Below are 16,515 nucleotides of genomic sequence, written 5' to 3'. Positions count from 1 at the left end.
TGACACATCAGTCTCCTGTAGGACCGCAGACTGAAAGCCATGTGTGGTCACAGTGAAGAGCAGACTATGCAATCTGGCTCTAGGCTTTCACTAATCCTGACAAAGCTATTATTTGTCTGCTTCTGCGTTTTGAACTGCAGGCACATATCCTTTATTTAGTTTTCAATTTCCAAGAATTAGCACAGAGCGTTTTAGAGAGAAACTAGGTCAAAATGTGTGTATGTGAGGAAATTTCAGAGAGAGAGAGAGAGAGCATGTGTGTCCCATTCCAGAAGTCACTTTTGATAACTTCAGATTCATCACAGACACAACAGAGAGACAGATTAAAAAGCTTTATTCAAACTAGCATGATCAGGCAGAACATTAAAGCCAAATAAGCAACATCAAAATCCGACAATTAACTAGACTTGAAAATAAAGCAAGGCCATTCTCTCCCATACTTGTCTTTGATCCACTAAGTGGGATGGAACTGGATTACGTTTGATGCAACTCTTGAAGCATACTGTACAATCTGACTGGCAAATAAGCAGAGGAAAAACTGAGCTGTGTACACAAATGAGAAATGACACACTTTGACTATACCAAGCAAGAAGCACAAGCACTTCCTGTGCCATTCAATCACAGTGAATACAGAAGATATCAAAAAAGTCTACTGTATAAAAAACAGTATAAAGCATTTAAATTTACAGTAAATGCATCTACTGGTTCTGAATAGAACATCTGTTCTGAAACCAAAAGGCTGAGCCCCTATCCATCAATGTCTAGCAAATTCAAGGTGGTATTTTATCATGGGGTTAACTGTTAACTTGTAATACTGTAGGAAATGCCATTATTTCATTCATCAAAAGTCACATATACCTTTTACAATGCAGAAGGCACGCAAGGAGCTCATCAGATGTGCAATTTATTAATTCTTTAAACACTGTTGGAATCAACCGGTTCAGGCAGTGATTGCACACACAACATGTTCTCCACAGCAAAAGATCCCTCATTAAGTGTCATCTTAAGTCTGACAGACAGACAGACAGCTGTGTTTATGTCTGGGCAGCCTGCTGTAATATTGACGCCAGGCAACAGTGAGGGAGGAAAAGAGAGGTTAGGTTTTGCTGACTCAGGATATGTAGCTCGATACATCCAGAAACATTCTCTCTTTGCTGCATTACTGAGTGAGTGCTGCAATCACATTTAGATTCGGTGCATTTTTCAAAGGGCTGTCATCTGCTCAGTAGTTCTTATGCACTGTCTATGGGTTCAGCAGTGTTTTTTTTTTCTTTTTTTCTTTTTTTTTGTTTATCTGCAGAGTCAGCGCCAGAATACTGCAACTATAATTAACACCAAGTTCTCCATGTTCCTCCCATTGAGATTTTATCATTTAGCACCCTAATAAGTGGTCCTAATAAGCTCCTTGTTTCTGAGAAATTAAAAGTCCTAGGCTTTGCAGTAGTGCAATGGCGCTACCTTTGAGGTCAAACAGGTCAAGAAAAGTACCCTAGTTTCGATTTAAGTTATCTACACTACCAAAACAACATCATATGCACTAAACTACACATATGCAACACAAAATGCCCTTGAAGAAGCTCACAAAAGCAGCATTAAAAGTTAATACATAAAATATCTATAAAAACATGAAAATTCATAAAACAACACCTTGCCTGGACCTTAGATTCCATTATATTGTACCATGGCAAAGATAAATACATTTTCAATATTCTCACTCTTTTCCATAAACACAGTATTTATCATTACAAAATTTTTTTTAAATTTCTACTGCACCTGTATTTTTAATTGATTAACACAATTTGCACTGAGTGCAATAAATGACTGCAGTTTATTTTGTATTGCCAGTTTTTTCAGCAGTCATAAGGTTGGGAAGATAAAAGCTTATATAAGTAATAAGTAAAATCTTTTTACAAAGAAAGCTGAATTGACATTTTACCCTGTTTTCAATGTTTTACTCTCTGCCCACTCTGACCCCACCCCAATCTGTGATGTCAGATTTCCTCTGAATAAAAATTTTATTTGAGGGGGAACTTCCCCCGTGCTCCCTCACTCACCCCGACAAGCTGTGTGGGACGAGACAGGCTGAAACAGAGTAGACTTTGAAAATGAACATATTTCAGATACAATTTTTCGAAAAAAAATAAATATTGCAGTGTAACTCCTGTCTCCACAATACATCCAGATAACTGCACAGCCAGTCAGCACACTTGTCTATAAGGTATGAATTGCACACCTGACATTTGTCGTGTCAAAATTTGTTCACCTGGATTACAGACAAACAAAAACCTCAAAGTTTTTCTACTTCTCTGACCTCCTTATCATTTCTTTAGAACTACAGAACATACAATCAAAATGAAAATTTACAGCTTTCTTGTCTTTCATTCTTTTTTTTCATTTTCACACATTCATCACTGTTGAGTACAACAAATATTGTTAAAAAACAGAGAAATCTTAAATCAAATCACTGATTATTTTCATTGGCAAATTACTAGTTGACAGTGTGAGCCTTACTTACCAGCATGACTCATAATACAGTAGAAATGTTTTATAAAAAACAGAAAAAGAAAAGAAAAACACCAAGTGTAAAGCCTGAAATACTGACATAACCAGCTACAGTTCAGTATTTAATCAGATTTATGGAAGAATCATATTCACCCTGATTCATATGTGTATTTGTGAATAGGCGTGTTTTGAATTTTTGCTTAAAAGAGTGTTGCATGATGATGACTTATGTATAGGTTGAGCTACTGATGGTTTCTAGAACTATAGCACACAGCGTAAACCCTGGAGGGAAGGCAAATTAGTCCATTGAGAAGTTTTAAAGCATTGAGGAGAGAATGATTTACTACATGAGGCCACTCTAGTAATGTCCTGATATCCTGCCATAAATGATATCTATGTCCAAATATTTTGAACCTGTAGAATCATGCAGATTCATGCTTAAAAGAGAAAAGAAAGGTAGAAATCTGAGGTGATTAGTGGTTGATGTTTGTTTGGGGGGTTAGAGGGACTAGAGAGAAAGAACAGTAGGAGCAGAGGGACCGAGGGAGGACAGATGTTTCATATCTTCTTTGTGAGTCACAGGGAAGAATTTCAGCCAGAGACTCCCATGAAGAGATGATTATATCATGGCAGTTCTCTTCTGGGTTCCTGCTAAGACACAGAACATAGAATTAGCCCAAAACAGAAAGTCAACCTTAATATAAACTTATAGAAAGTCCTCACTCATGCAACAGTGGATCGTGACTGGTTACTGCCACCATCATTGACATGTCATTGGGTTTCAGGGACATTGAAATTCAGGGAAAGTGAATGAATAACTTGTTTCTATATTTAGGTGCATTTTTTTCAATGTATTCTTTCAAATTAGTGTTGTTGGGTATTCAGAATTTTAGAATCAGACTAGCATACACAGCTAAAATAACATGACAAAGCTATTAACCAATATGGGGAAGCATTAAAGCATGCACAAGCAGGCATCACAGTGTGCTATTTGGTATTTTGTGGGCCACTGGTTACGTCCACCGGGTGAGTTTACCAGAGGGGGAAAAGAATAGCCTTCAAATTATTGTAGGACATTGCCCACAGATTTGAAATACGTTCTCGTGCTTGTGTGTAGGGATGCGGAGATAGTTGGTACAGTCACTGCTCTTAGGTACAGTATGTCACATGCTGAGAACCTATTAAGGACAACTCATTCCTTAATCCCTTTTTTGCTATCTGTGCCATCATTTCGCCCTGAATCTCCGCCAAGCTAGCCAGATGTGGACAACGCAACTCTGACCAGCAGCCAATTTTATCCTAATCTCAGCTCTCAGTAAGCTGATAGGTTTTCTCACTTGAGAGACTGGCCAATTTAAATTTTAGTGCTCACAATGGCATCACATTTGAGCAGAATGGTGAGTTAGTGGGGGACAGAATCTGATCGGGGACAAATATGCTATTCTGCTCCATTTAATCATGAAACTGGGAACTGTGACAGTTTATTAAACCAAAATTTTGAGCTGAACCAAAAAGATTGATACCAAATAGAAAAATAGAAAATGTCTACACAATTATAGTGGCTCTACAGGATGTAGTTAGCAACCAGCATACCTCCAGTTGTAGAATGGACTTCCTTTCATTTTGAGTACTTAAGAACAGAAAAAAGAGACAAGTTCAGTGGTACGTGTGAAACTCAGGCAGTCAAACTCACACTTACAATATACAAACATCTTGCACAGGTCTCTCTTTCTCTCTCTCTCTCTCTCTCTCTCTCTCTCTCTCTCTCTCTCTCTCTCTCTTTCTCTCTCTCTCCATATACACCTGTGCATTTAAATATATTCATATTGTTTAATCTGTCAGTATATCACTTGTTCCAGCTTAGTCTGCAGGTCCAGCTGTACAAAAGCAAACAACATCTGGGTCGGTTTCAGCAGTTCTACATTGATTACAGTCTACTGTGTGCGGGAGCGTTGCTGAAGATGTGACTGCAGATTCCCAGCATGATGCATTCCATGTCCTTGAAGAGAACCCTTCCATGTCTGGGCTTCTTTGAAGTACTCCCCCTCTTACAGCCACTAGTTATGCTCTGATTGTGCGTTATGCATCTACAATAAATGACCTACATACCACATAAGACATCGAACAGTGGCACATTTTCAGTTTGTGGGGGCGTTATTTGTTTGGCCTAATTATGCAATGAGATTGCAGATAGTTGGCTCTAGAAATACACTGATAATGAACGTCAGAATATGTTCTTATCTTAGTTGTAACTCTTGCCTTTGAAAATAGATGCCTTACAGTCCATTATATATCTATCAAAAAATGAGTGAGGAAATAATTTGGACCAAATGCAGTATTTTTACAGCATCATCCTCAATAGCACTTTGGCCAATTTCTTCTTCTTCTTTTTCAATTGCATCATAAGTTTTAGATTTCACAAAGAAAAAGTTTCAGTGCCCTAAAACTGTGCACATATACATCAGATATCAGCAAAGACCATAAAGTAAGAGACAAACTCTTTACCAGTTAATACTTAAAAAATTATGAATAAAAAGTGAATAAAATAGAATGAGCAGAAACATGATACATTGATACTTAGGGATGAGAGAGGAGTGCACACCAGTGTTGGAGAGGTGCTGACCAGGATGAAAGTAGAAGTTGCACACTAGTAGCCACGATGCAAGAATAATTGAATAAGTTGCCAACTTTTCGACAAGACAGTCTTTTTAATGGTATTGAATCAATAATATAATCAATATCAATACCTTGAAGACGACTCATGTCGAAACATTGGTCAGGTATTCTTACATCGACTACAAGTGTGCAACTACCTTCCTTCACTATATTGATACTTAAGACATTGATAAAAAAGTTTCACATTTTGAATATTTGACCTATTATGACCTATTATATATGTATTCTTGACTACAAAATGATGGTAAGATACATGCTCATTATTATCATCCACAGCAAATACAATAAAACATTTGTTGGCCTTCCAGGGAAAAAATAATGATAACTTTTTTTACACTAAGTCCCTCAACACATCTTTTAGTTGTCTGATCAACACTTGATCTGGTTCCCTCTGCATTGTCTGTAAGCACCACCAACAAAAGTGTGCTGCCATTTAAAATAATGTCCCGTATCTGTCTGTTAACAATAACTCACAACCAACCCCAGCTAGTATTTCACTTATACATACCTCCAGTGTGGATGCTCTGGAGTCTGTGGTCTCACTTGGCCCTATGCTCCTGGGTATACTGGAAACAAAATACCCAGCTCCTTTGGGGATTATCGGCTGTCTCACAACCACTTTGCCTTTCCTGGTCTCTGCGAGGAACAAACTGTACCAGTAGGCATCACTGGAGATCAGGGTAGAATCTGCGATGGTGGAGCTTCTCTGGCTGATCACGCTGTTCCTGCTGATCACGCTGTTCCTATTGGCCGGAGGGATCTTGATGGCCTTTGGCTTTGGTTTTTGACACTTCAGCACAATAATAACCAAGATGGTAATCAGGAGCAGAAACGACACAGCACCTAAACCGATAACTAAATACAGGTTTAGGTCAGTGAAGACGTCATATTCTAGTGGCAACTCTGTGGTCTCTGAAAAGGACATCACATGTTCTACTGTTGATATCTTGATGGTGACAGTGGCAGAGAGAGCAGGGTCACCATTGTCTTTGGCAACAATCACCAGCCGCTGTTGTCGAGGGTCTCTGTAACTGAACATTCTTGTTGTCCGGATTTCTCCATTGTACTGATCTAGGCTGAAAAGGGATGCATCACTGATCTGCAGGAGCTGGTATGTGACCCTGGCGTTCTGCTCGGAGTCCGCATCGATGGCGATCACTTTGGCCACCAAGTGTCCCTTATCTGTGGACCTTGGTATCACCTCCTCAATGACAGAGCCTTGCGCCCGCCAAGGTGACACTATGAGAGGAGTGTTGTCATTTTGGTCCAGAATGATGATGTGTACCGTCACATTGCTGCTCAGTGGGGGAACACCAGAGTCTCTAGCCTCAATGTGGAAAAGGAAATCCCTCTCTCTCTCATAGTCAAAGGTCTTCAGGGCATAAAGATCACCGTTCTCTGGATTGATGGAGAACAGCATTGACATAGACGTGTTAACAATCTCCTTCTCCATTATGAAATAAACCAAGTACTGGTTCTCATTAAGATCTGGGTCAAACGCACTTAGAGATGTCAATAATGCCCCTGGTAGATTATTCTCCACAACATGGATTGTGTAGAAGGACTGGGAAAACGTGGGAGCATTGTCATTGATATCCAGAATCTCTAAAGTGATGGTCTCCTTTTCAGTTAAAGGCGGCGAACCTTTGTCTGTCACCCTCAGTATGATGTCATATTTGCTTATTATTTCTCTGTCGAGTGGCTTTGAAACCAGCAGCTCAAAGAAACCCTCTGAAGATTTGTTCAGAAGGAACGGTAAGGTCTCTTGCTGACTCAAGCTGAGCTCCACTTTCCCGTTGACTCCAGAGTCCCTGTCGCTGACACTGACCACCGCAATCAACGTCCCAACAGCCACATCCTCAGTCAGTGAACTTTTCAGAGACTTGATGGTCACCTCAGGGTAGTTATCGTTCAGATCTGTGATGAACACCATGACTTTGCAGAGTCCTGACCGCGGGTTGGCCCCTCTGTCCTGAGCTTGTATGTGCATCTCAAAACTCTGACTCTCTTCATAATCTATCACCCCTTTTACCTTGATCTCACCAGAGTTTGGGTCAAGTGAGAAAAGCTCTTGTGTCTTCTCAGAGGTGTATAGTGTGTATGAATATAATAACTGAGCGTTTGTGCCTTCATCCAAGTCTGTTGCATTTAAGGTCATGACCACTGTCCCTGCAGCGGAGTTCTCTGGGACGTTGACTTCAAATACTGGCTGACTGAACAGGGGGGCGTTGTCATTGATATCCAGGACATTAATAATGATGCTGGCTGTGCCGGAGCGGGGAGGGACCCCTCCATCCACAGCTGTTAAAATCAAATTATGAACTGCATGCTCCTCTCGGTCCAAATTACCACTGAGCACTAAATCGACATATTTGGAGCCATCGCTGCCGGTTTGTATATCTATGTTGAAGTACTTGCTTTCGCTGAGATAGTAGGTCTTGATTGAATTCGCCCCCACATCCGCATCCACGGCGTTTGTCAATGAGAATCTCTCACCGGGAGGGGATGCTTCCGAAATGTCCAAGTGCATTGTCCTCCTGCGAAACACAGGCGCGTTGTCGTTGATATCCATGATTTCTAGTTCGATGTTAAAAATACGAATGGGATTTTCAAGTATGACATCCATTTTCAGAAAACACGAGGTTGTTTTAGTCATGCATATGCTCTCCCGGTCTATCTTCTCGCGGATGATCAGCTCCCCGGTTTCTTTGTTGATGTCAAGGTAATTTTTGCTGTGAATGACATCGAGCTTTGCTCTCCGCTGCACCAAACTGCGAACATCCAGACCCAAATCTGTGGCCAGATTGGCAACAAAGGAGCCCTCTTCCATTTCCTCCGGAATAGAGTACCGAGTGATGGAGAGCGCAAATCCCCATAGTGCAATAAAAGCAAAAACACCCACCATCAATCGTGTCCGTGAAGGTGCAATGATAAGCGCCGTCATTATGGTAGGCTATGTTTAAAGATAGAGATGAAACAGATCAGGTTGTCTTGATGCAGGGGAGCGCCGGTGTCATTCTTGCTTCTACGCGTTGTAGCTGTAGCTGCAATAGGCCATGTACAGTACAGCACCGCTGGAGGAGCTGGGCTCTCACAGCAATGCTCTGCAGGGGCGTGCGCAGCATTTGTGTGGCCTCAATGGAAATAAGGGATGCACATATTTAAAGGCAGGTACCACAAATTCCAATTAAGAAATAACAAATTTCTGATCCATTTTTTTTCTTTGCAGCAGCAGCTGCTGCTTGCATTCTATGTTGACCTAAAATATGAAGAACAGTTGTTGGATGTGATGAACACTTTCTTTTCTAGACATATATGTAGCAACAATTTTTGATTCTAAAGAAATTTCCTTTGTGGTTACAAAGTAATATTTCCATGAAGTTACCAAAGGTTTAAAAAACCTAGCATTCAAAATTCTCAGCAGGTACGGTTCAAATAATTTGTTTTATTTGTTTATTGCATAATTAGGAGAAATTCAACAAACACTCTCTGGGCGCTCCTAGGCATTTAAAAAAAAAGAAGCTAAAAATGAGTGATGGATTGTTATTTTATTATTGAATTATTAAACATCAGAGAGTCATCTTAATACGAATGAATATTGTCCTTTGAAATGACAAGTAAAGGCAAGGCAAGGCAAATTTATTTATATAGCGTCTTATCCTGCACAAGGCAACCAAAAGTGCTCCATGAAAATAGTGAAATAATACTATAAAATAGCACAGAAATAGTAAAACATTACAGTAAAGAAAAAATTTGGGGAGACTGATCGTTGTGCCATAGTGCAAACAGGTTTTACTTTCTGTCATTATTTGTGATTGCTGCTTAATTTTTAATGCTAGGGAGATATTTACTGACATGAGGGGTGATAAGAAGAGGATGACCCTCAACATTCCTCTACTTTAGCTCTCTCCAGTGTCAATTCAGAGAATTACAGGGAGATCTGGACTTCACCCACCACACACACACACGTCATGCTATCTGTTATGTTTAATGGATTTAAGAGGTTATTTTGAACAAATGTATCCATTTGCTGTATCAACCTTCCCTCTCTGTCATGTCTATATTCAAAAGAAAATATATCTGTGCTGCATTGATTATATATTAGTTTATCTCTAATGAAATTTTACAACATTGTATTTTTCTCTCCTATTGAATGTTTTCAGCTACACTGGAAATATTTTGAAAAGTCAGGTAATTAACATTTGGCCAGTTGTTCATGGGAATCAGAAAATACACCACCAACCAACAAAACTGGGAAAAACTACAGGCATTGTACAGTATATCACCAGTATCTGTGGTTTGTGTTAAAGGATTAAAGATTTTCTTATGTAATGGAGCTCATCAGTGAAAGAGGGTTGCTGTCCTGTTGTTTGGCAGCTGTATCAAGTAGAAGAATTATGGTAAGAAGACAGCTTTTTGAGTGTACTAATATTTGAGTACACTTGAGTAAGCCATAATGGTAAACTCAGATTCTGGAGTTTATTTTTTGACTAGTGAGTTGGATGTTAGTCTGACCTTGCAGGGAAACAGAAGTGTAAGGGGAATTAAATGAGTCTTTTACCTCAAATTTCTTTCAGTATTTTTTTTAAACTACAAGGGGCTACAGGGCTCAGGTGATAGACTTGGTCAGCAAGACACTTGCACACACTGAAACCCACATTGCTCCCCATATGTGCATCAGAAAAAATATAAGCCATTTTGAACAAAAGCTAAATTATTTCAATGTAAAACTAGGTAGAATGTAAATAAAATACTGTATATTAAACAGTACCCAGAGAAGAAATATACTCATAACTTGCCAAAATCTCCAGTTTTAAGATTTTCCTTCTTGTAGAATGACCCAATGGCCCATCGCACATAGTTCAGATGTACATTTTAATGATCAAATGCGTAACAAATTTGCAATGAACAAAAATGTTGAAAGCATTTTTAGTATTGTCACAGTCATATGTGAAGGTAGAAAGGACAAGAACTATCTAGGATAGATAAAAATCTATCATAAATTATTGATTTTATTTCTTATTTGTCTGGTGCAGATACAGTATTACTTGTAATAGAGATATAGAGGGTCCTGTTTGCTCATATGGATTTTTAATATTATCTTATATTGATTGTTTGTTATTGTTTTTGATAATATATGTGTGTATTACTATTATATATATTATAATAGAAACTAAATGTGGTCGTTTGTTTACTGTATGCACCATATATGAGTGTATGTAGCAATTTAAGAGGTATTTGTGAGGCAAAGGCACCCCCTAGTGGAATAAATGGAAACTCTTCAACTCAGCCAAAACTGTGGAGAAAGGTCGGAGCTGAAGAGAAGTAAAGCAACATAAATTGGCCTTTGGACAGATTTTACATGGCACAGAAGCTGCACATATGTGTCTGTGCTTATAGCACATGGGACATATGTATTAGAATGACTGCTAAGCCTGGCTATTTTTGGTACTGGTTGTGATACAGCCAAATATAAATCTTGGCTCACCTATTAGTAATTATTGGCAGGATAAAGTAGTGAGCCTATCTGAATATGTGTTTTAAATTCTGGGTGTTCCAGTAGTCTCTAAATGACAGGGATTCTCCTCAAAGGTTTTATCCATCTGATTCGGTCTTCAGAGTCTTCAAAATAAATCTGAAATTGGCCCTTGGCACTCATATTTTTCTAACACGAAGCGGTTTAGTGAGGCAGTCAGGCCCAGATTACCCCATTGGTCTGCGGTAGTTCAGTTAGAGGCGATGGATCTTGGGGATTAACTCCACAGTGGTAGTTTAAAACCCTGGGTTCACTATCTAAGAACGTCACGAGAAAAGGTTAAATGGCACTCAGAGCCATAAGTCACAGCACAACAATAATAACAGCTTCAGAAACACAGGTCTTCATGTCATATAGTGAGGATCCACCTGGCCATGACTGTGCTCTTGCCTTCTATTTCTAGACTGAGCAAGAGGGATGAGCTGTAAACACAACCTCTGATTCCTCTTTGGCGGGGAAGCAGGATTAAATGGTTCAAATTGTGCAGTGGGGTTATATTTGGTGTCCCCAAAATATGACTCAAGGGCTCATACCTGTGACCCCTGTGGAACTGAATCTCATTATCAGTATCCGTGCATAAAATGACTGCATTTGTAAGCAGCTCTTTTACTTCTACTCTTCTCTGCTTACTGAGAGGCAGTTTTGAAGCCAATTAGCTAACTGTGCTCCTGCCACGTTTTATTCAGTGCTCTCATTGCCATGAGATTGCATTTGATCTTATGAATCTGCACAAAGCTCACATACTGTAATTGTGAATACATTTATTATACTACGCTCTCACTCTGATACAAAGAATCTTCAGTGTCAGCTCTTGATGGTGGCAAAATGATCAGTTCAGTTTACTGTCACTGCTTTCCTGTTACATTGTATTTGTGTTGATGTGTTTATTTATTCACGAAGAAATTCATGCTCATGTGACTCTAGCTGTTATTTCAGAGTGACATAAATACATAATCACCTCAGTCTCTGACACAGCGTATCCTCCACCAATGAAAGGTGTAAAAGTATATCTTGAAGCAGCTTTTCCTTTGAAGGCTATAAGGTTTATTGTTTGCACAGTTATTTCACATCTTTGACACACAGAATTGCACTCAGTACAGCTGTCGCTATAACACAAAAAGGCGGCGCTACAGAAAAGTGACTGGTACTTGGATAACCCTTGTGCTGAAATCATGAACTGCTGAGAACCAACAAGACAGATTACTGCCTTCAAACTAGACTAAATTGATGGAAAAGTCATTTTTTGCTGCTTGGAGATCTCATTGTAACTCATAATAGACCTACTTGATTTCAGTATTTACAAAAATAAAAATATACTTGTGGTGAGGATTGGTATTAAATTACACCAAGAAAAGGAGAAATATAGTCTGCTAGCCTCCAAGAGCAATATTTCCACTATAGTGAAGCAATTCATAGTTAATAATGGAACCAGTCAGTTAATGGCATATGTATCATACACAGAATATACAGTACAATTGGTGTGTCATTTAAAGATATCATTACTTATGAGATCATCATCATTGTCAAAAGACTGTTCATAGTTTGAGATGAATCTCTTTTTCTTCCCAAAAGTAGAAAAGGTGTTATACACATCCAGTTCACCTCTGGGTGCGAGCTTCAGAGTGCTGTATCCAGACGTGGTGCCAGGAATGTATACATTGTGCTGGTAGTCTGGTGGTTCACAATGAGGCTGAGTGTACTTTGGAGTCCATGAGTAGTTAGGAACTGCTCCCTCTTGAAGAGACATCTTGCAGTCTGTAAAAATGTGCATAAATTACAATTTGTATCGGAAGATTATTTCTCATATTTACATACAGTATGCTTCATGTGAATAAGGTGGTTTTAAAGGCATCTTAATTTCAGCTATTTTTCAAATAACACTTCTTGCAGCGACTTAAGCAATCCTCATGTTGATGCATTAAAATCCCCTCCGTTTTGGGGGCCTTGTGTTGTCTGCTTTTTCATTTACCATTTTATATTTCAGACTAAATCCTTAAGTACAGACATAAGGAGAACCTCCACCTGCCACACACCACCCTGATGAGCCCAAACTTCCACCTACCATTCATATGGCTTCCCCAGGTCCAGTACTGTGGTGCCACAGAGCAGGAAATCCCATCAGCATCATATTTTTGTTGACGTGTAAGTGTACCCTCCATATTTGCTGAACTATACCTGAAAAGATAGAGACAACACAAGTATAAATTTAGCTGTGTGCATGTGTGTGTGTGGATGTGTTGTAATTGGCTGAGCTGTATTCACCTCTTGTACGCCGAGTTGCGCTGGTTCTTGGTCCAAGTCCAGTCCTTGTTGGAATACTTAAGCTGCACAGTTGAAACATAAAAAAACTTTTTAAATCAGTGACCAGCTCAAGTACAAATGCCCTGCATTTATGCCTAGACACAGTGACACGCCTTTTTCCTCCCTTGTTTATGTTGGAAGCCAATAGCTGATAAGTTCCATAGAGAGAAAGTCAAGTTTTAGTGAAACAGCTGGAAACCATTACACAGTGTAGCTGACTAGAACACAAATACAGCAGTGGCAGTGTTAAGATCAAGAGAAAGCTTCAAGTCTAGGGTAGAAATGTTTTTCTCTTTTTATCCCTGCATCACTTTTTATCCCTGTGTCAAACACCTTGTCACACTTTGATAATTCACCCAGACTGCAAGGTATGCTGTCACAGCACTGAGGCTATGTTTTCTACTGGATTACATAAAACATTGAAACTTGTTTTCATCCTACAGACAATAAACCAGGTTTGAAGAATTTGTAATAACAAATCTATGATGTTCATCTAATCCTTCTTGACATTTAAGATCATTATAACATTTTATAGTTTAACATCCATTTATATTAGACAAGTTTTTTTTAAAAACAAAAAGTAATAAAGAGTGGTCTATGATAGAGCTTGTTGGAGCGCCCCCTAGTGTGTGAAATGCACTGTTACATTTGCTATTGTACTCAACCTTTCTGTCATTTTTAATTGAAGTGAGGACGACTAATGAGAGAGTGGATGTAGTTTTTGGATCGGCCCAAGTGTAACACTTACACCAACTACTGTGTTGATTTCAAAGTCTATCTTTCCCACAGTGAAAAGTTAATATTTTACTGTTTTGCCGGCAAACAACATAAAATAAGAGGCTTCATCTGCACTTTCCAGTATATTTTGAAGTTACTGTACCTCGTTTGGGGTTGCGGCTCTGTTGTTGGTCAGTTCATTACGGTCCAGTGCGCTCCAGCCAGACGTCAGGTAGTCTGTACTCTTTGCATTATTCTGTTGAACTGACATTACCGGACTGCAAGGTTTGAGGAACATGAAGTCACTTTTAGATAATTCCGGTGTCAGACACATTTTATAGCAATAGACCTGAGGAAGTGCGCTGTTGCTGTTTGCCTCTGCGCAGCCGGACGCGCCGGAAGACATCCGAACATTTAAGTTGGACTTTTTGAAAACCTCTGTGGCGGTAGATGTTTCTGAGCGAGAACAGCAGCAGCAACACTCGCTGATGGAGAGGAAGTTGGACTCTCTGTTGGACGGTCTGCCCTTCAGTCTCCTCACTGCAACCAGGACAATTATAGCCACCAGAAATGTGAAGGAGATTGCGCCCAGAGACACGATTAAGTACAGGGTGAAGTTGGAGTTGTGATGTGGGCTTAGTGACAGGTCACCCAAATCGGGCTGTGAATCTGGCAGGCTGTCAACTACTGACAGGATGATGGAAACTGTGGCCGAAAGGGGTGGCTGACCATTGTCCTTCACCAGAATGACCAGTCTGTGCCTTGTGGGGTCTTTCTCCACCAACTGGCGTATTGTCCTGATTTCGCCTGTGTACAGAGCAATGCTGAACAAGCTCGGGTCTGTTGCTTGGAGCATTTGATAAAAAAGACGCGAGTTTTGACCTGCGTCTGCATCCACCGCGTTGATTTTGGTGATAAGGTAACCAGCGTCAACTGATCTGGGCACCGCTTCGGTGGGTACCGTGCCGTTTTGTGGAACTGGTGACACAATTACGGGTGCATTGTCGTTTTGATCCAAAATAAAGATATTCACTGAAACGTTGCTGTTCAGCGGCGGAAAACCGGCGTCTTGAGCTTGAACTGTGATCTGAAAGTTTTTAAGCTGTTCGTGGTCAAAGGATCGCAGCGCGTAGAGGTTCCCGCTGTCTGAGTTTATGGACACGTATGTGGACACGGACATTCCCTGTATGTCACCATCCAGGATAGAGTAGGATAGGTACGCATTTTGACCAGAATCTGGATCCAGTGCGGTCACAGAGCAAATGGATGCCCCCGGCGCGTTATTCTCGGTCAAATATACAGTATAGGAAGGCTGTTTGAAATGAGGCGCGTTATCGTTCACATCAGAAACTTGGACCAAAATAGTTTTCCTAGTGAATAAAGGTGGGGAGCCCATATCTCGGGCGGTGAGTGTGATGTTGTACTCAGCCACTGCCTCCCTGTCTAGAAAATCACACGTTACTAATGTATAGTAGTTCTTAAAGGATGAGTGGAGCTGAAATGGGACGTGATGGGGGATCTCACAGTCCACGTTCCCGTTTTCCCCTGAGTCTCTGTCCATTACACTGATGACTGCTATCACTGTCCCCGGGGGCGCGTCCTCCTGCACAGGTGTGGACACTGATGTTAAAATCACCTCAGGAAGGTTGTCGTTTTTATCCAAAATGTTCACTAGTACTTTACAGTGAACTGCTACAGCGGAGGGACCTTTATCTTTAGCCTGGACATAAATTTCATGCATCCTGGCCTTTTCATAATCTATCACTCCTTTGACTTTGATTTCCCCCGTGCGCGAGTCTACACTGAAAAGCTGTCGCACTTTGATGGGAGCGTGGCCGCTGAATGAATAGGTGATGTCAGCATTGGGACCCTCATCTAAATCGGACGCATTGAGTTTTATGACAACTGTGCCTTTAGGTGCGTTTTCAGCAAGTCTCACTCTGTAAAATGACTGATCAAACACAGGCGCGTTATCATTTGCATCCAAAACTGTAATATCAATTTGCGCAGTGCCGGATCTCTCCGGCGCGCCTCCATCCACTGCTGTTAGGACCATTTGATGCGCACTCTGGTGCTCTCTGTCTAGTGGATTTTGTAGGACTAGTTCTGCAAATTTACTGCCATCACTTCGCGTCTGTATATCTAAAAGGAAATGTTCATTTACACTCAGCAAATAGGTGCGTAGCGAATTGGATCCCACGTCCAAATCCTGTGCGCTCTCAAGTGGGAAACGGGATCCTGGCGCAGCAGACTCCGATATGTCCAGATTAAATTCGGTCCACGGGAAACTAGGAGAGTTATCATTCACGTCCAAAATTTCTATCTCTACCCTGTACAGCTCCAGGGGGTTTTCTATGACCACTTGCAAGTGAAAAGAACAAGATAAACTCTGCTCGCATAGTTCTTCACGATCAATTCTTTCGTTGACAAATAAAACTCCATTTTCTAAATTTACCTCCACATATTGCTTCTTGGCACCTGAGACTATCCGGAATCTGCGCGCAGAGAGTTTATCCAAATCCAAGCCCAGGTCCTCTGCAATATTGCCAACAAAAGCTCCATGCTCCAGTTCCTCTGGGATTGAGTAACGAATCTGTCCCCAGACTGCATCCAGGAAACAAGTGAACAACGCAAGACGGCACACTGCATGCCATTTCCCACAGAGTCTTTTCTTCGCCCCTTGTGTGTCCATCTGTAGGCTGGATCAATTCCGCAACTCACACCAAGGACTGTGTCTCTAGTCTACCACTCATAGAAGATGATTAAAACAGAACTGTGTAAAA

The 16,515-nt window shown here is 40.5% G+C and overlaps 2 protein-coding genes across 4 annotated transcripts; both read right to left on the bottom strand.

Annotated features, from left to right (window-relative positions):
* Nucleotides 1–317: 317 nt before the first annotated feature.
* On the bottom strand, nt 318–8,255 carry LOC121910814 (protocadherin alpha-C2-like). Of its 3 annotated transcripts, XM_042432152.1 has the most exons (3): nt 5,687–8,255; nt 4,096–4,132; nt 318–3,150 (listed from the first exon to the last, which is right to left on the bottom strand). In XM_042432152.1, the coding sequence occupies exons 1-2, from the start codon at nt 8,120–8,122 to the stop codon at nt 4,121–4,123; spliced, it is 2,448 nt and encodes an 815-aa protein (XP_042288086.1). In that variant the 5' UTR covers nt 8,123–8,255; the 3' UTR covers nt 318–3,150; nt 4,096–4,120. The 3 variants fall into 3 exon arrangements, with proteins under 3 accessions (XP_042288086.1, XP_042288084.1, XP_042288085.1); XM_042432150.1 differs by lacking the exon at nt 4,096–4,132 and having other exon boundaries at nt 318–3,153; XM_042432151.1 differs by lacking the exon at nt 4,096–4,132.
* A 3,521-nt stretch (nt 8,256–11,776) lies between these two features.
* Nucleotides 11,777–16,466, bottom strand: LOC121910813 (protocadherin-10-like). Its single transcript, XM_042432149.1, has 4 exons — nt 13,896–16,466; nt 12,977–13,038; nt 12,777–12,889; nt 11,777–12,469 (listed from the first exon to the last, which is right to left on the bottom strand). Exons 1-4 carry the CDS (start codon nt 16,422–16,424, stop codon nt 12,198–12,200), a joined length of 2,976 nt encoding a protein of 991 aa, XP_042288083.1. The 5' UTR covers nt 16,425–16,466; the 3' UTR covers nt 11,777–12,197.
* Nucleotides 16,467–16,515: the final 49 nt, after the last annotated feature.

This window comes from Thunnus maccoyii, chromosome 13 (genome assembly GCF_910596095.1).
Source record: "Thunnus maccoyii chromosome 13, fThuMac1.1, whole genome shotgun sequence".
In the NCBI taxonomy this organism is placed as follows: domain Eukaryota; kingdom Metazoa; phylum Chordata; class Actinopteri; order Scombriformes; family Scombridae; genus Thunnus; species Thunnus maccoyii.
Note: the sequence above shows the minus strand (reverse complement) of the source record. Positions and strands in the feature narration are given on the sequence as shown.